At 44.8% G+C, this 19,500-nt stretch overlaps 2 protein-coding genes across 5 annotated transcripts; both read right to left on the reverse strand.

Annotated features, from left to right (window-relative positions):
* Positions 1 to 4,236: 4,236 nt before the first annotated feature.
* On the reverse strand, positions 4,237 to 5,903 carry LOC136464021 (uncharacterized). The gene has a single exon (XM_066462988.1). The coding sequence runs from the start codon at positions 5,461 to 5,463 to the stop codon at positions 4,462 to 4,464; it is 1,002 nt and encodes a 333-aa protein (XP_066319085.1). The 5' UTR covers positions 5,464 to 5,903; the 3' UTR covers positions 4,237 to 4,461.
* Positions 5,904 to 11,711: 5,808 nt separating this feature from the next.
* Positions 11,712 to 18,426, reverse strand: LOC136467449 (ceramide kinase-like). 4 transcript variants are annotated; one of them, XM_066466161.1, is made up of 13 exons: positions 18,160 to 18,426; positions 17,086 to 17,199; positions 16,360 to 16,527; positions 16,137 to 16,229; positions 15,943 to 16,035; positions 15,032 to 15,293; positions 14,929 to 14,955; positions 14,735 to 14,819; positions 14,168 to 14,317; positions 13,478 to 13,579; positions 13,028 to 13,411; positions 12,183 to 12,249; positions 11,712 to 12,108 (listed from the first exon to the last, which is right to left on the reverse strand). In XM_066466161.1, exons 1-13 carry the CDS (start codon positions 18,283 to 18,285, stop codon positions 11,971 to 11,973), a joined length of 1,809 nt encoding a protein of 602 aa, XP_066322258.1. In that variant the 5' UTR covers positions 18,286 to 18,426; the 3' UTR covers positions 11,712 to 11,970. The 4 variants fall into 4 exon arrangements, with proteins under 4 accessions (XP_066322258.1, XP_066322257.1, XP_066322260.1 ...); XM_066466160.1 differs by having other exon boundaries at positions 17,086 to 17,238; positions 18,160 to 18,425; XM_066466163.1 differs by lacking the exon at positions 17,086 to 17,199.
* Positions 18,427 to 19,500: the final 1,074 nt, after the last annotated feature.

Genomic DNA, 19,500 nt, shown 5'->3' on the forward strand with positions numbered 1-19,500 from the left:
TGGGGCAGTGTTCAGATCACAGAGGGTTTGTCCGATAGAGTCCATTGTGGCAGCAGCCGGAGAGGGGATTCGGCAATATTTGTCATATTTGTCAGGACTGTCAGATCTGATTGGACGGACAGGGATATATGTACCTTCTTGGGTTCGTCAGTTTTATGCCTCGCTCTACATCGATCCTCATCATAGATTCATTCACTTTGCCTTCAACGGCAAAGACTATAGAGTGACGAGTAGCAGGGCCAGAGAGATACTAAGACTACAGGAGCAGCCTGTAAGGATGCATGAGGTTTGCTATGGACATCAGGAGCCTCCCAGGCGTCCTCATGGAGGGTTGGTGCTCCCTACAGACTTAGTGCGCCATTGCTTCAAGGAGCCGTTTGGTGAGGGGTCAAGCAGGAACCCCAGTGACTTGACTCCTACAGCGAGGATACTAGAGGCCATCATTAGGAGGACATTGCTTCCCAGGTTGGGATACAGGGAGGGCCTGACTCGCTTACAGCTCTGGCTTCTCAATGCCATTATGCAGATGACAGTGTTTGACATCTGGGACCTCCTTCTTTCAGAGATGGAGGATACTATAGCTGAGGGATTCAAGGGTCGCAGGCAGCTTCCCTATGCTCACTGGATCACGTTTCTCATCCACAGAGTTGTGATTGATAAGCCCCCTGGCATGATGGATGAGTATATAGGTGCCACTATGGAGTTCCTAGCTTACAACCTATCACAGAGGATCAGACACGCCACTCCTCCGGCACCCAGACAGCCTAGCCGTCGTCCTGATGTGCCAGAGTCCACAGCTCAGTAGGACGAGATCATCAGAGGGATTGTAGCCACTGAGGAGGCGGAGCTAGAGGCACAGCAGGAGGTGAGTGAGTACAGTGACAGCTCCGACGACGACTACCAACCTATACCTCAGATGCCTCCACGCAGACACGATGCAGAGGCAGGTAGCTCCAGTTCTACTCCACCAGCTCCACAGACAGACCCCGCTCTCATTGCTATTCTTGAGCGGATGCAGCAGGATCAGACACGACAGGCACAGGAGACAGCTACGAACTTCGCACAGTTTCAGGCTCGTCAGGACGAGTTTCAGCGGCAGCAGCAGCTCCTTCAGCACCAGCAGTTACTTATGCAGCAGCAGCTCATGGGATTCATGCAGCATGTAGTGACAGCCATTAGGATCCCACTGCCACAGACTTCGCCCCAGCTTGCACAGCCTCCTACCACTTCAACGACTCCAGCAGTACAGCCTATCGGGCTTCAGAGTTAGGGACAGCCTCCAGCTCAGTTTCCTTCACCTCCTGTACAGGTGTCCCAGTGGTTAGCCTCACCTGGTGTAGCCCCGCAGTTCACTTCTTATCACATGGGTTTCTCACCAGAGCAGACGTCCTCACTATTTGTGCCTGAGTCGTTAGTCTCCAGGAGTCTTGGAGCATCATTCAGTGAGTTGACCGGCATGCCTACCCCGCCTCACATGCATACTGCCGGTCCATCTACAGCAGCTCCAGCTATCATGACTACTCAGCGGCTCCCCTCGTCTGTCGCCTCGTCAGATCCTACGACAGACATACTTGCAGCTTCACAGGCAGCACCAGCTCAGACCCAGACCGCTTCAGCGACACTTCCTGCTTCAGAGGGTCAGTCAGTTCAGAGCTCAGGGTCAGATGATGATGGCGCCCAGTTCCATCTTGCTCCACATACTTCAGCGCCCGACTCGTCCGCTGCAGCCCCGCCGTCCGACCCCTAGGTTTTGGTGTTTGACGCCAAAGGGGGAGAGGGTTTGAGTATGTAGACTTAGGGGGAGCGAGTTTCAGGGGGAGCTAGTTATCTAGTATTAGCTTATTATATACTTTTGGAGTTTTATTTATGTGATACACTATTACTTATGCATTCGTGTGTTTACTTTCATGCATACTCTTATTTATATGTGATAGTGCTATCTACGTGGTTGTGATATTTGACATATGTGACTTCTACTTTGCTTTATCTCTATGTCATATCACTTGTGGAATGCTCATTTGCTTTTGCTTCCGCGTTTATACTTCGAAGCAAATGAGCTTTGTTATTGGTACTCATGCTAAATTCATATCCTTTGAGTACATTGTTTTGGCTTGGGTCATATAAGCTTGACTAACTCTCTTGTTCTTATTGACAAAAGCTTATATGAACCAAGCCCGTCAAAAACCTCACTCCATAACATACTCGAGGTGGTATTGTCATCAATCACCAAAAAGGGGGAGATTGAAAGCATCTAGGCCCCTAGTTGGATTTCGGTGATTAATGTCAATACAAGATTACTATGACTAACGTGTGTTTTGCAGAGACAATTAAGTTAGGTCATGGTAATAGAGATCGATTGGGCAATCGAGGTTGTCATGCCCCTACGATGGAAATCGTTTCGGTTTTCAAAGGATGGACGACAAGGTTAAGGATAACGAGTTCTAAGTGTCGATTGAAGTTGGAGAGACACTTAGAGTAGTTTAGGACTTTGTTTTTCCTTTGGTCGTACTATGAAGGGGGGGTATGAACAGGTAGCTTGACCTAGTTGAGTCTAGTAAGTTAGGTGTGGTGCACACTTGTTAAAACTAGCTCTAGGTAGCTCCTATGAATGCCTAAGATCCTTTGGAGCAAACTTCATTTACATATGTTCGGAAGTTGGAAGTGAATGGAGGGTCAAATACTGACCGGACGCTGGCTCCGGTGCGACCGGACGCTGGCCGCAGGGTCCGGTCAGTTCATTTGACCGAGAAGATCAAGTCTGGTGTGACCGGACGCTGGGAGGTCATGTGACCGGACGCTGAGGGCCAGCGTCCGGTCGACTCCAGTAAGGGTCCAGACTTGGAAAAGAGTGACCGGACGCGTCCGGTCAGTGTGACCGGACCCTGTGTATCCAGCGTCTGGTCGTTTACAGTAAGCATCCAAGAGCGACCGGATGCGTCCGGTCGGTACTGACCGGACCCTGACAGCGTCCGGTCATCACTTAAAAACTGTTTCGCGGGTTGAACTGACCGGAGCGTCCGGTCATCACGACCGGAGCGTCCGATCATCCCGCAGAAGCTCATAACGGTTCGTTTTTCAGGCTGGCTTATAAATAGAAGCTCCACTCGTGAGTGGAGTATCTTTTGCTCATTCCAACAGCTGAGAAACACGTTTGTGAGTGCCAAGAAGAGCAAGGACCTAGTGAGGTGTTTGTGATTCGAGAATCCAAGAGAGTAGCCTCACTAGCAAATCAAGAGTAGCAAAGTGTGCATCCATCTTCTCATTAGGCTTCGCGTGGTCAAGTGAGAGTTCGTGCTTGTTACTCTTGGTGATCGCCATCACCTAGACGGCTTGGTGGTGATTGGGAGTTTGGTGTTCACCCAGCGGAGCTTGTGGGTGACCCAACTCAAGTTGTGAGCGGTTTTGGGTGATTCGCCGCGACGGAGTGTCGAAGAATCAACCCATAGAGAGCACTTGATCCTTGCGCAGATCAAGGGGGAGCTACACCCTTGCGCGGGTGCTCCAACGAGGACTAGTGGGGAGTGGTGACTCTCCGATACCTCGGCAAAACATCGCCGCGTTCCTCTCTCTCTCCCTATTTACTTTGAGCAATTACTTTGAGCATTTACTTTGAGCAATTCAATACTTGTTTTCATTTCCATAAGAATTACTTGCTAGAGTAAGTTTGGAACTTAGGTTGAGAGGTTGTTGTGCTTTAGTTTGATATAAACACTTTTCTAGGCACAAGGGGTTAATTGGGCTATCCGTAGGATTTGATTATTGCAAGAAAATTTAGAATTAGCCCAATTCACCCCCCCTCTTGGGCATCTTGATCCTTTCACTCCCCACCGCGCCGAAGTTAGGCCTGTGGCGTTGGCTGACACGACGCCGACGTACTAGGCCCCACGCGTCAGCCCCGGAGTCGTCGGTGACGTGGCAAGGACTCGGCGTCGTGTCAGTCGACGCCGACCTTCATACCTTAGCGTGATTTCCTAGGACGCTTAAAAATGGTCTATTTGTAGCAAAAGTTTTGACAGAGGTCTTTTTGTAAAAAATATTTTAAAAAGGGACCCAAATGCAAAAATTTCACCTTGTGCACACCGTGCGGACTGTTCCAGCGAAATCGCAAAGATTTTGCTCCAGGACGATTGCTGTTCATCCTAACTCCTCCCAACTGCCAGACACGCTGTCATATCTGGCACTGGCGGGTATACGAGAAAATCTATAGAAATGCACTGAAATTAAAAGGCAGTGCTCAATATGCATTCATATATGTACACCTTGTTTCCGGCTCCTGGTTGCATCGGAGCAACAAAAAAAAAACAATAAAATGATACAGGAAACATGGTGTCATAGATGAACGAACTACTGCTGCGTTCGCCATTGGTGGTGGACCAGCAGTGGTATTTATGTGTGTCGGTGCATGCTCTAGCAGAGCATGCATGGATCCATGTATGCTGTATGCACGCCATGCATGGCCAGCTAGTGCCTCTGGAGCCTGATCTGCTCCCTGAACTTGGCGATGAACTCGTCGGCCTTCCTGTCCACTTCCTCCTCCCCGTCCGGCCCCGCCTTTGCCGCCAGCTTCAGAAGCTCTTCATCCACAGACGTGTCGTCGCCGTCGCCGTCGCCGTCGTTGTGGTCACTGGCACAAGCGGCGAAGTCGCCACGGACCGACGTTTCCGACGACGACACGGGTGTCATCTCATCGGACCCGTCGGCGGCGTCCTCATCCCAGTCGGTAACCTCGCCGTCGTCGCTCAACGGCTGGTCGCCGGGCACCGAAGGATGGTACTGGTACCCCTGGACGAAGCCCCTCGGGACCGTGGGTGGCGTCTCCGTCGCGGCATTGGACGCACCACGGGACTTGTTGGCGCTGTGTTGGACGAAGAACGGCCGTTCAGACTGTGGCTGTGAGCACGGAGAAAAGTCCAGGTCGGCGTCGAGAACAGAGGGCGGCGAAGGGACGGCGCGCGCGCCGGCCCAAAACCCTGACGACGACGCACAGCTATCCGTCTCTTCGCCCAAACCATCACAGCTGGCGTCGCCGACGGTTTCGGACTCCTGCGCCGCAGCCGCAGGCTTCAGCCTCCGCACCGGCAGGGAAAGCGGCCTCTCCCGTGCGCCTTCCAGCCCGTCGTCGTCGTCGCTCGGCACCGCGTGATGATCCGCGATCACGACGAGGGGGTCGTCGGGGTGGTACCGCGCGTTCCACGCCAGCGAGCTGTCCTTGGCGCTGGCGGCGTTATTATTGGAACTGCCGTCGCCGGCGTCGTTGTTCCTCTGCGTGAAGACGCCGAAGGAGATGACGGCGCCTAGGAGGAAGAGGTGCGGCACCTCCCACACCGCCTGGGCCAGCGACGGCAGCAGCGCGAGGAGGCCGACGGCGGCGGCGAGAAGCACGGCCACGGGCACGAGGCCTGTAGGGATCGTCGGCCGTGAGACATGGCTGGTTTGCGTGGGACTTGGGGCTACGCTGGCCATTGCGCGCGGGGAGGGAGAGGGAGAGAGCGAGGGAGCTAGAGCTCAGCAGGTTTGTGCGTGTGCGTGCGCATGCACGCTTCCCGTTCTTGGGTTGCGGTTTTGGGATCGATCGCCGTGTTTTGGCTGTAACCCTAGCTGCTAACTTGGCCGTTGCTGCCTTTGCTTTGGATTCCTTGCTTTGTGGCGAGGAGATAAGCACGCGGTGCCCGAGACGAGGCCTGGCTGCAAAGCAACAGTGGAGGTGGAGCAGGGAGGGAAGACGATGATGCGGTGTGGTTTTGGTTTGAAAGGCTGCCGGCTGGCTTGCCGGCCGGCGGCCGCGAGACCACTTTGGTATAATCACATCACACGCCACGGTTGACAGTCCGGATCAAACCAGATGACCGACTGCATGCAGATCTTGTTAATGAATTCAGAAACCACAATATGATGTCTTTGTTTTTTCGTGTATCCAGCTGGTTAGTTGCTGTGTCAATGATCAATGATGCGTCCTCGAGAGCAGGGAACACTAAGAAAGAAGAAAGAAAGAAAAGATGCAGACTTGCAGTGGAACAAAGCGACACAAGACACGACGGCGAGGCAGGGTCCCGCGGCCGCCCCACGCGGATTCGTTTGGCAAAACACACAGTCGCACCGACAACCGCAGTCTGACCGTCACGCGGGCCGCTTTGTCTTGCTCCAGCAGACATCCACAATTCCACGTACCGGTGCCAATGAGGCTGTGTTTAGTTCGTCAAATCTGAAAATTTGGCTACGGTAACACTTTTGTTTTTATTTAATAATTAGTGTTCAATCATGGACTAATTAGGCTCAAAACGTTCGTCCCGCGATTTCCAACCAAACTGTGCAATTAGTTTTTTTTCATCTACATTTAATGCTCTATATACGTATCGCAAGATTCGATGTGACGACTACTGTAGCATTTTTTGAAAAACTTTTTAGGAAATTCTCCGCTTGTAGAGGCGCTATCATTCTTCATCACTCCACATCATGGGTCTCTGAGTCTCAGGGCCTGTTTGAGTTAGGTAGTGTAGCTACTAATTGTTAGGCCTTGTTTAGTTCCACTTTGTTTTGCCAAATTTTTTAAGATTTTCTGTCACATCGAATTTTTAGACGCATGCATGAATCATTAAATATAAATAAAAAATAAAACTAATTACACAGTTTAGACGAAATCCACGAGACGAATCTTTTAAACCTAATTAGATTATGATTGGACACTAATTGTCAAATAACAACGAAAATGCTACAGTGTTCATTTTGCAAAAAAAATTGCATCTAAACTGCCCCTTAGTGAGCTTATTGCTGATCTATTGGCTGAGCCTAAAGATGTCAACGGGACCCGATCCCCGATTCCCCGCGGTGAATTCTTTCATTAGGGCTCGTTCGTTTCCTCCGGAACTGTCGCAAGGAAGAATTACGGCGGGAATCATTAGTCAATTTACATAAGCTTTTATTGACCGGAACAATTCCTGGTGTCAAACTGCCTCAAACGAACGGGCCCTTAGGGGATGGGGATGGAGGAGAATTAATCCTCACGGGGAAGGATTTGGTAGGAATGTTGTCCCCATCGGGGATGGCGGGGACGGGGATGGTTGCCTGGTCCCCGACCCCGATCCCCGCCAACCCGCCCCGCGAAGCAGTGAAGCACGCAGCAGGCAGCTTGCCAGCCCATGTAAAGGCCCAATAAGTCGCGGAGGTATATAACGCGCCATCCAACCCTAATTCCTCAATCCCCCATCCGGTCACTCCCGTCCTTCAGCCGCAGTCGCCGCTCTCTCGCTCTCGCACGCTCCCATCCTCAATCCTGCACGCATCGCTCTAACCCCGTAGATGAGAGACGGAGGGAGTGGAGGGCGCAGGGCGTCGGCTTCTGCGGCGACCCAGACGAGGAAGAAGAGGGCGGAGGGGAGAGAGAGAGAGAGAGAGAGAGAGAGAGAGAGAGAGAGAGAGAGAGAATGGAGGAGGGGAAGAGGGTAGAGCAGGTGTGCGGGGCGAGGTGGAGAGCAAGACGCGGGGCGCCGTCGGCAGCGGCCTCGGCTCGGCCAGCAGTGCGGCGGCACTGCGACCTACGTCCATGGGGAGGAGCAGAGCTGAGGGAGAACGGGGGAGCAGAGCGGTGGGCGGTGGTGACGGCGAGGGCACCCCGCGTCTTGCTCTCCCTCTGCCTCGAGCTCGCCTCTGCCGTCGGCGGCTTCGGCGAGCGCGGCCTCTTCCGTCTTGCTCTCCCTCTTCCTCTTCCGAATCCAGCGAGCCTCGGCTACCGAGCTCGCCTCTGCCGTCTTGCTCTCCCTCTTCCTCAATCCGGCGAGCAGAGGCGAGCTCGACGGCGAGGGTGGCTTCGGCGGCAGAGACGAGCGCGGCAGAAGAGGCGGAACTATGGCGTGCTTGGTGAGGTGCTCGTCGATGGCGTCCACGACGTCAGCGACGAGCGTGCTTCACGTGTTGCGGGGATGGGGATCCCCGCGGGGATTAAATTCCCGAGCGGGGACGGGGATGGGGAAGAAGTGCTCCCCATGAGTCTTCACGGGGACGGGGACGGGGAAAATTTGCCCCCGCGGGGACAGGGATGGGGCAGTAACCCCCGACGGGGAATTCCCCGTTGACATTTTGAGCTTAGTTAGCTGACCTATTAGCTACCTCGTTTAAAAATATTCGTAGATTGTGCTTAGGGCATTCACAGTGGCATGTCGAACCAAGAAGCGAACGGAAACAGAGTTCGGCAAGCAGAAGTGTCTGCATCGGCCTATAGCACCTAGAAACAATAAAAAAATACTCTCTCTTCCTGTGACGTTGTATCGCTAGGCCTTGGATGCATTGGCGAGCAAATATTTTAATTCCCTGAGTTCGACTCAAGTTTGGGGTTCCAATTTTGCATCTGACAGGTACCAGTCGATGTTCATAGTGTGGTGTGTTCAAATTCTTTTGCCATGGTTCAATTTCAACTCAATACTGGAGCTGCTCTTGGATAAGAGGGGTGTACTATCACTATAAAATATCGACGATGTTAGGTGGTAGTGTATTCAACTTTATGCTTTAAATTTATTGAATGCAATGAAATACTATGACATGACTAACTTCGTATTAATCAAATTCAGCATAAAATTATATAGGATTTTCCTCAAAATAGTTGCTAGATTTAATACTAGATAGCAAACTCTTTTTACTCCTCACTTTTTTAGTTACAATAACGAAACTATTCATTCTTTCCATACAGGGGCATTGTGACGATTCGGAATAGGATGGTAGATGCAATGTTAGAGGCAGTAACAGCGTTGTGGTTACCAATTAGCTATGCCAAAGCACTACCACTGTGCTAAGTGTTCTCTTCCTTATATGATAACAGTTAATCGTAGTTGACAAAAAGAAATTAGAAGCAAAGAGGTTAAAGAAATTTTACATGGTACCTCTTCTTCATTTATCTAGATCCTTATATATACACCTCTGTTTTACTTTACGCTGGTCTAATTCTAAGATATCCTAGGTTAAAGAAATTTCACATGGTGCATCTTAGATTTTCTAATCCTCATAGTACTATTTTCTTTTTTTAAGTTGGCGGCTAGAAGTCTAAAGTATCCATCTAGATATTGATGTGCTGATCTCTTTTTTTGTGTTCACATCCTTCTAGATATAATTGTGCTAATCTCTCTTTTTTGTGTTCACAAGGAATTGAGTCGTGTGTTCGACAAGCGCATGACTTTCTCATTATTGCAATATTTGTTGCTTACTCTACCATGTTTGTTTTATGCTTCTATTCTTTGGGTTTACCTCATTGTCTCACATGGTGAGAAGCAGGCAAGTGTTTGTGCACATATTGATTTCCTAAAGTAAAAAAAAATGCAGCGTAGGCTGATGCATAATGCCCCTCCTTGTCACTTGAACACCATGATCAACGTTGCAAAACCATTACAATTGATAACGCAATTCTCCTACAGTTGATAGGTAAAGAACTCACAAAGACTTTGGAATGTTTTCCATTTTTCCCAACCGGATGTGTTCCTATCCTACCAACAATAGTAATTTTGCCACAATAATCAGTCAAGTACATATTATAGCATCTCAAAAGGTACACTGTCTTAAGGGCCTGGTTGGTACAACTGAGATCATTTTTTTTTTCTTTGGTTTCATAAAGCAGCTTCACCAGTGAAGCTAAAGCCTTTAAAAAAGATATTTGGTAAAAAAAACTTCTCTGGAAAGATAGCAAAGAGAGCGAGCAAGCTGAAAAACAACTTTTAAAGAGAAGTTGTTTCATTAGGACCTGTTTGATAAGAGAAGCTGAAAACAACTTTGTGTGAAGCTGATCCAAAAGTTGTACCAAACACACCCTGGCATCGCAAAAAAATAGATGAACAATTTGGCGCAGTCACACTCCTATAGTCCTATGAGTTCACCCAGTCTCTCCGATCTTACATTTTGGACATCTAACATCACTCACATCTCACATCACTGCTAACCTGAACAGTCATATTAAATTACCTAAAACACCTTAAGGGATACACCCTAACACCCCGTACAAAAATTAAAAGCTTTATCATTGCCGTCTTAAACTAAGTATTCAGCCTCCTGGCAGCAGAGGACGCTATGTGGACAAACGACGGCTCAAGTATACTATTTCAACCATTTGCCAAACAATCTTCTTCAAGACGATGAAAATGGTACAGAAACAAGTAATCTCTATTCGAGGCGAAAAGTTTCAAATAGATAGTTTCCTCACTATAGTTATATTTCCTCCACCAGATTCCTTCTTATTCTTATATACAAAAGCTTGATCTTAGTCCGGATAGAATATAGTGCTACACTTAAACTTAATTCTTTCCTTTTGACCAAACTGCTTGAAGACAACAAACAGAAATTCAGGTACACTACATTCTTATCAATAACCTCTTTCCAACAAGATCTTGTTAATACATCATTATCATTTACTTTATTTGAAAAATATATATTAAATTGATTTCCATGTAAATTTCTGTTGCATACATTTCTATAAATAGTTTTTCATCAACAATGAACTATTATTACAGTTTTACATTATTATACTTTTCTTTCCTTCAAACATAAGCCTATAGAATTCATTTCAGAGTAAAATCCCATTACCAATGATCCAAAATAATTTATTCTGCACAAAGCTCTGAGAGCTTAGCTACTTGCAGCTGCAACACACTTTGAGTATACCCATACATATGCTACTGAGATAAAAACGGCTCTGAACCTAACAATCAACTAAATCCACTAAGTAACGCACTAATTTCTCTTGCCTTTCTAATCTGTCTCGCTCATAATACATGAAGGTCACTGGAAGCAAAGCACCACATGTTCAACACAACACAGCAAAAGTGATACAAGAAACCGCAGATCTGAACCTGCGCAGAAAAAATATTAGACAAAATTACCACACTACTCCATAATAGGGTTCCTCGACAATGTTGGCTACCTATCAATGTTCCTTTCCATGGATAGCAACCTACCTATCTGTATAACAACACGCCATATCTCCTCTTCGTTACCATAGTTCTTGCTACAAGCAAACATACAGATATGTCTTTTGACACATTAGTCTTATATGCGCAGGGCGCATGTCAGTCACTAGTTCTGCATCACTCTGTCGTGATTGACTCGGATTCCACTCATATTTGGCCTTCTAGACTTCCAACAAAACGGAAGTTATTTGCCTGGCTCTCCCCTGTCACATCCGTCTAACTTATTTCCTCAATCCTGAGATATAATAGATTTTCAGCTGTCCTAGGTCAAACCATCCTAAATTATACCAAATTTGTATAGAAGAGTATTAACATCTACCGTATTCAGGAGGTGAATTTATAAAAATACATTCCATTTATCTAATGAAACTAATTTGAGATCACAAATATCGTTGTTCTTTTCTATAATTTTGGTTAAACTTAGAATGGTTTGACTAACCAAAAATTCAGTAGATTTCAGGGCAGAGGGGGTATAGGCAAAAATGTGGCCAGCACGCTACTTTGTATTTAATTTGTAGTGAAAGAAAAATCATAAACAGAAGTTATAATCCGAAACGATGAAACTTAGGCATGCCTAAGTAAGCCGGTTTCCCACGAACAGAGAATAAGAGCTCATGAGACAGACTATGCTTTTCCGAGGCACGATGGCCTTCAAAAGTTTGAGAATATCATATGCAAAATCATTCATGATCCATGGCAGGGTATTTCTAATTGGATTACTGGAAATTGTTCAAACATGTGGATACGCTTCAATTCATTAATTTTTCTCAGAAAAAAAAAAGAAAAGGAAGAAGAACCTTTTAATTAATTAATTCAGTCAAAACTTTTTGTTCCTCTATTCTATGGCACAAATGGGTAGCTAACAGTATATCTATCAACAAAGTATTCTAGGTCTCTACTAAAATACAAAGAAGAGTCAAGAGTGTACAACATACAAGTCTAAATACGGACCTCTCTCTCATAGATAAAAATATGAACTCTTGGCATATCTCCCTTCATTCATGCAAAAAGGAACTTGCGAGTAGCATTACTACACCTCTGGCCCCGAAGCAAAGAGGTTGACAAGGCCCCGGCAAGCTTGGACAGATACCTCACTCGCCTGAAACATCTCTCCATCCAAGTTCCAGACACTTTCATCATGTGTTGAGATAAAGGTAAATGCTGGTGTCTGCAGATAGGAAAGCTCTATTAAATTCAACCACAAGTCCACAAGAGATTAAACAGGACAAAAGGTATATCTACCTTGTGATGCTCAACAAATTTGAAGCTCAGAGGATCCAAACCCTTCTTGGTAAATTGTGTTAGATGCCTGCAGACAAAAAATATACTCTATGTAAAGGTGAACAAAACGTACAGAACAATTTGCCAACAAATACAATAAGGGCCCGTTTGGATCCTTGGAATTGAATTCATTCTAATAATTATAATTTAGGCACAAATTAATTAAGCTAATATGGTTCTATATGGAATATATTTGTATACTATTGTTAGCCATACACGAGAGATACTTATATGTTGCATTTCTACTATAGGGAAGTGAGTTGGAGAGCGTGCTATAAGTTGGAGAGTAGAAACATAGCATGGTCATCTATAGAATCAATTTCCATCTCCCACCCTATGAATTTGAGATAGGCTTATATGTGAACTTGGGAAAGTTGTGGAATGTCAAATTCCAAACCAAATAGCCTAATCCATTAAGTAGATTCCAATTCCTCCAAAATGAAAGGATCCAAACAGCCCCTAAGAAGAATAGCGAACTACTTGTTTTTCCTAAGAAAGCTACTTGACTTTACTTGGCGCGAGGCCGATTAGGTAATTATTAGGTAACAGATTTGCAAATAGAGAACAGCAGGAATAAATCCAATTTGCATTAGTTTCTGAAATTTAAAGCGAGTTCAGAAATTAAACTATATTTTAGCCTGTTTTTTTAAAAGGTTTCCAAGTCAAATTCATTTAATCAATTTCTCAGGAAATTAGTTTGTGATTGTTTTCATCTTTTGCTGAGAAACAGTTTTCCAATCAAAAGTAACTGGGAGTCTAGAAGAGATTGGATCATGGGCTCAGCAAGACAGCAACATTTCGCTCACCACAAGTAAAGGGGAAGAGGGCAGTCTCTTATGAGCAGAAGATGAAGAAACCCATCCGAAAGGTGTGCGTCAGCTACCAGGCCATCAGGGGCTCTTTCATTACGACATGAAATGATAGCTGCACCAACGCTGAGGAAACGTCCTTCGGACCAGACCCACTTCTGGTTCTCGCATAATGTTCTGGAGTTCTCTGAAACATCTTCTGAATTTTGTCGAGATGTTGAAGCCTCTTTGCATACAGAGCAATTTGTTCTGCAGATTACTTTGCGAGGTTTCTTCCAACGAGATTGTAGTGGTTGTGCTCCAGTTATATCATCCTCTGCTGATGCTGTAAGTGAATGAGTGTATGGAGTCTCGAGAAAAGCAACCTTTGCCTCGTATGACCTGAAAATGACCAGAGATTGTTAAGTTGTCAACAACGTGCTACAATAGTACGTAATCATTACTCACCTATGCTTCAGAAAGACCATTGTTCCAGAAAAGTCATAACGTGCAGGACCCATCCACCGGTACTTTTCGCTCTCCCTGATAACTTCTCCATAAAAGCCATATCTACAAGCAAAGTAAAGTGGCTATCAGCAACTATGCAGAAGATGACCTAATGTACAGTAGAGGAATTCACAGATATCAGTTTTTATTAATTAAAGACAGAAAACAAGGCTAAACACACTGTAGCCCCCCCCCCCCCCCCCCCCCAAGAAAGTGAAGGCCAAATTATTTTCCTTTGTTTTGGGTTATTATGGCAAGAAGGGCGGGCCTCGTGCAAGCGGTAGAGTCTTACCGCCTGTGACCGGAAGGTCCCGGGTTCGAGTCGCGGTCTCCTCGCATTGCACAGGCGAGGGTAAGGCTTGCCACTAACACCCTTCCCCAGACCCCGCACAGAGCGGGAGCTCTTTGCACTGGGTACGCCTTTTTTTTTTGGGGGGTTATTATGGCAAAGACTTATGCAGGATGCGTATGAAAGCTTGTTTAAGAAGTAGTTTCCCAAGGACCAGTAATCAAACTCATCAAATTATCACACTCGAATTAATATAAGCACAGGATAATTCCTTGTTTTCAGGGATACATCAGCAAAAAGCATAATCGTGCAGAGTTATTTGCACCATGAAACTGTACTATCTCATACAGGCAGTAGCATACCCTGCAAATGAAGCAGCATAGCGTACAGTAGGCAAGACCTCAGCTGTTGGGCTACTTTTCCATCTGACTACTTGAGCTATATCAAGTGATACCTTTCTGCCGAGAATAATAAGCAGAGCAGAGGTCACAGGATCTCTCTCCCCAGTTGTGCTGCAAAGACCAATGAGCGTTAACCGACAGCAAAAAACTGGAATTGATGAGTCCAAATTATGTACAGTGGGATCCACACTTTTATTGGAAAAAAAAACAAAAAAAGGGTTACAATTTGCATAGGTTACGGGAATTAAATGGACACTAAACTATGTTTTGAAAGAGCAGCCCAGTGGTACTTTGGCAAGTTTACCAATCACCATGGCTCATGTTTTTGCTCAAAGCTGCACTACAGAGATAGTAATAGTGGAATTTGTACGGTGCTGCAAATGACATAACTATCTCACATGGAATACCTACCATGGGTACACAAAACTGAATACTCAAAATACAAACTGAATGGGATTAAGGACCACAGCAATAAACAGTGATCAAAATAATGAGGCAAGATCTACTGATGAGTATCTTAAACACTACCTGAGAACAATAGCATCAGTTGAGCCAGAAGGAATTATGCCAAGCCTAAACCAGTCATTTGGGAAGGCAACTAAGTTATCCTGATCTGCAGAAGCATGAAGTTGAATACGAAACAGAAGCTCTCTACTTTAATCAGTGAACCTCAGGAGTTTTAAGATATAAATAGGATCACCAAGTAAGAATTATTCACTAACCTCCAATGCATGGTTCTTTAGTAGAATCTGCAAAAAGAAACCACTGAAATACTTACACGAGAACTTCCCATAAGACATGCACAATATGTAAACAGGAGCGTACTTGATGATGGTATCTCTAGTCCTGTAGGATGTGAAGTTGAAAGAAGAGGTTCTTGGTCGTCACATTTACTTGAATTCCCTGGAAACATGGCATTCCCAGAATCTGGTGTGGGTATACTAGAGTTTATCCAATTTCTTGTCTGTTCTTCACAGTTATCATTGCTTCCAACATATCCAAACCCCTCAGGAGTTGGGGGATAAGAAACCTTGTGCCTCGAGCTAAGTATCCCATTCAGAATTTCATTAAATAGACCGTCACCACCCTAGAAATGCAAAGCTTGAAAACATTATGAGTAACAGGAGTTTCTCTTTTCGGTTTAACGTAACCTTGTTTTCCTCTTAACAGAACACAGTGAAAGGCTTTCAAACTTGTACACAAAAACTTGACAATATGCAGGAAGTGAAATCCAGTGAAATATTCACCAACTATTCCTGTGTGACTAGCTAAAAGTGTGTTAACTACTAATGGTTTTACAGAAGGTCAAAAAAGCCAGCAAAAGATTAGTGCACATTTTATGCTCACATGGATGCTACCTAGTTCTAGTTTATCAAGAAGGTGGTATATTTATGCTCACATGGATGCTAGCTAGTTCTAGTTTATTAAGGTGACATGCATTTGACACTTAAATTTCCTATCAGTCTCCTGACCAAATATGGTAGATTAGGATTGTGTAATCCCAGCTTGCCTTATCTCTAAGGGAAGCTTCTTGCCCCCTAAGCAATGTACTCCTATATAATCCGCTCACGAGGCTCAACAATACAATGGACTATTCCACTAATTCTGTTCCTCCTACACAAAATAAATTGTTCATGATGACTAGGCATCATCATTATAAAACTTGCCCGATAAATTTGAGAAAATATAAGGTGATAAAAAGTACAGTGAACAGAATTGGAATTTGATTGTCCTACCACTGCAACAACACCATCAAACGCCTTCAGTTCTATATCTGATAATGATGATAGTGTGTCATATGCATGCCCTGCTCTCTCCGTCACTATCACCTGAAACCAACATTAGGGGTGAAACTAAGTCAGAGCACTGGAGTTATTCATAAATGGGCAAGCAATTCTGATATCACAAAATCATAAGAAATAAAGTTTACCTTTGTTTTTATTTTTGCTCTAACAAATAACGGAGACACTGTTTCCCAGTTCCTGACCCCTCTACCTTTTCCACATAATGGATGAACAAATACCTATAATGTGTTGACGATTTATCTCAATAGCAGACAAATAATGAGAAGAAGAAATCTCAACTATCCATAGCATGTCTGCTGAAGTGCTACGGTGGTCAAGAGGAGAAGAAAAGAAATGCATCATATCTACCATTAAGTTCTTTGGTCTAACACCTTCATTGTTTATGCACAAAATGAGACGCTCAAACCAATCTTTGCAGATCTTCAAGTCTTTGTGACCAAAAATATATTCACAAGGTACCCATGGAGAAGGGTGTTTCCTTCTTCTGGTAATCCCATGTACGACAAACCGGTGCATCTGCATGAGCATAAGATTTGTTAGGATACATATAGTGTGAGGTTCAGACATAGATAGTTCTTTTAGTTTCAGTCTCAGCTTTGCTTGTAAGTCAGGCTCCCTCTCTTCAGTTCCTGTTTTGCTTTTACAAGACTTGTACAGTTTACTTTTCCCTTCTTTTTATATATTATTACTTATTGCAGTACCCCTGCTGTTTTCCCGTCAAAAAATAGGAAGCAGTTTTCCTATTTCTACTTGCATCTCAGAACATGGAATACGTGAGTACACAATCTGTCGAGTGAATATTAAGTTTTTTGTGCACTATTTGCAAAATTACGAACACCTTTGAAAACTTTCATTTGATTCATCGATAAAGGGAGTTACGATCAGTAGAATAGTATACTGTTAGTGACAAAGGAGTATATCAAGTTTGTTCAAATAGCATATGAGACTTGGGAGAAAGCTAGTAGCTACACAAAAGAAACAGGATGGAACAACCTATCTAATATTGGTTAGCAGAATTGTTTGATGTATCTTGGAGAAAATTAAGTGTATAATAACCAGAAGGAATGCCATAACCTCGATATTTTTCTTGCCTTGAATAGCAGTCCTCCAAGGCCCACAGATAGGACCCTTATCAAGCATCTCTATGGCATAAACATCTGAAAACTTGATTTTGCTGTCTAATTTAGGCTGCAGTGTAATGGATGACCAACATGTAGATACCAGTTCCTTAAAAAAAAATGGCAACATGAGCACAATTACATCGGTACATAGAAAGAGGAATATTGGAACCTCCTGCTGGCACTTATCATTTGGAACTAAAAAGTGAAAATTGAGGGCAACAACAAAATTGGCATAGCTTCTTCTTCTGTGACTGATGTAAATGCATGTAAAAGAAGAGAATATTCTACCGTAACAAGCATAAAAATCAAACAATTGCATCCCATGTGAGGATTATGTGAGGCTGAGGCCTGGTGCCACATATCATATCAGTGGTGTTATTTTTCCACTTGGTGATCTATGCAATGGTGCTGAACAACACTAAGTGCACTTAGTACTGTATATTCACACACATATGCCAAGGACACTCCCTTAAAAGCATTCATGAGGCTAACTTTCACAGGCACAGAGGACTAGAGGAGGATTGTGTTTCTAGTTTGGAGTACTTAACTAGGATTTGCATGTTTTCTTCTCTTGCAAAAGGATGTCTTTCAGCCAATAAAGCACTCCACATCGCAAACACCTAAAACAGCCTCTTCTGGTAGGTTATACGGATACTTAGACGGCCCAAGACGGTGCCCCTGTGCATTGTGCAATCTCACTGTTTCGTGCACTCTTTTCGTGAATCCTCTCCCAATTTTGAACAAGTATAGTGAATCAAGCACCCCATAAGTTCAGAGTGGTCGGGGCTGCATTTTGCAATTGCAACCATACTCTTCTCAGCGCCTTCCTATCAATCATCTCAGCTCCTCGATCGAACACCCAAATCAACAAAATCTCCGGCCCTGTCACACGTTGACTCAAGCACGCACAAAACCCTTTCAATCAAGCGTCACAAGGGGGTTTAAACCCGTAGGATCTGAAGCCAGCCTTGAGCGATCCCAAAAGAGCGAAGGGACATAGATGGCATCACGGGGCTGGGGGGCATACCGGGTGGAGGGGCTGTACAGAGAGGCCGTTGCGGCCGACGGTGATGGCGACCTCCCCGACGCCGTCCAGGAACAGCACCTCGACGCCGTCCTGCATGGCCTCTTCGGCGCGTGCGCGCGTGGGCATCTCTGTTTCTTTCCCGTTGCTGGTGTGCTGCTTGTGCTTTCGGTGGGGAGCGTTATTAGAGGAGAGAAGAGCACGGAAAAATTAGTTCTTTTCGGGCTGGATCTGGATATTTGTGTTCGAGGAAGTGGGGCCGTGGGGGATTGGGTCCGTGTTGGTGGCTGTGGAAAGTGGCATGGCATGTGGACCGTGGACGTTTTCCGGCTATCGACGGAAACCGGGGAAGAGTGCAGTTGGACAGTGACACGGCTAGCTAAAGGTGAGGCCCGATGTTGATCCCTTTGAATCCTCCGGATTTTGAAATCCAGATAAAAAATATCTCATAACCTCTAGCATCTTATCTAAACGGTCAAAATTTTAGAGGGATTTTAACTCAAGAATCTCGAAATCCAGTAAAACCGTTGAAATTTTTTTATCCAGATTCTCATAATCTCTTTTGATTCAAACAGTACCTGAGTTGCCTCTAACGCTAGTGGTCTGATTTTTGTCAAGAGCATTAACCTACGTCATCCGTTATAGTTTCTTTAGAAATCTATATACTCCTATTTGCAAACCCATTAGCATATTTATCTCTTGATGCAAGATATCTATATCAGCAACTTTCTAGCACATATAATTATGATAGTGATCTTTTCGTTCAAATTATTTTATATCAATGAATCATATCATTCATTAACATGTATTTAGTTATCTAAATCGGCATGCCACTATATCCACTGATATTCATTTATGTTAGTAAATACAAGTATTTTAATTTTATTCCAAATTATTCGTGTTCATTTTGGCGATACACATGATATATTTCTAACCCTATACATTTGATTATTTGCCCAAAGGGCCTCCATATTGATTTTTTTCCTTCTAAGTTTGAAATCCTATGAAGTTCTCTTATTTTTCCTTCGTTCTAAACTAGAAAAATATGCCTTCAACGTCTCAACACCAAGCCAGCATGGCTAAGGATATGCCCTCACGCTCCACGCACATTGTTGCTGCTTCTGTTATCGACATCTATTTTGTAGCTAGTGTATCCCCGTATGTTGTAGACTAAATCTTACATACATGTCTCTTACCATATCTCGCTATACTCACACGATTTTCGAACATAACTAGAGGCTAGGAGCCTAGGTTCAAACCAATGCCCAAACTAATAGTCGATCCTATTCCAATCCTCTTGAGGCCTCTCGCATAGGGAAACATTGATCAGCCTCCCTCTTTCAA

The sequence above is a fragment of the Miscanthus floridulus genome, chromosome 7 (genome assembly GCF_019320115.1).
Source record: "Miscanthus floridulus cultivar M001 chromosome 7, ASM1932011v1, whole genome shotgun sequence".
NCBI classification, from domain to species: Eukaryota; Viridiplantae; Streptophyta; class Magnoliopsida; order Poales; family Poaceae; genus Miscanthus; species Miscanthus floridulus.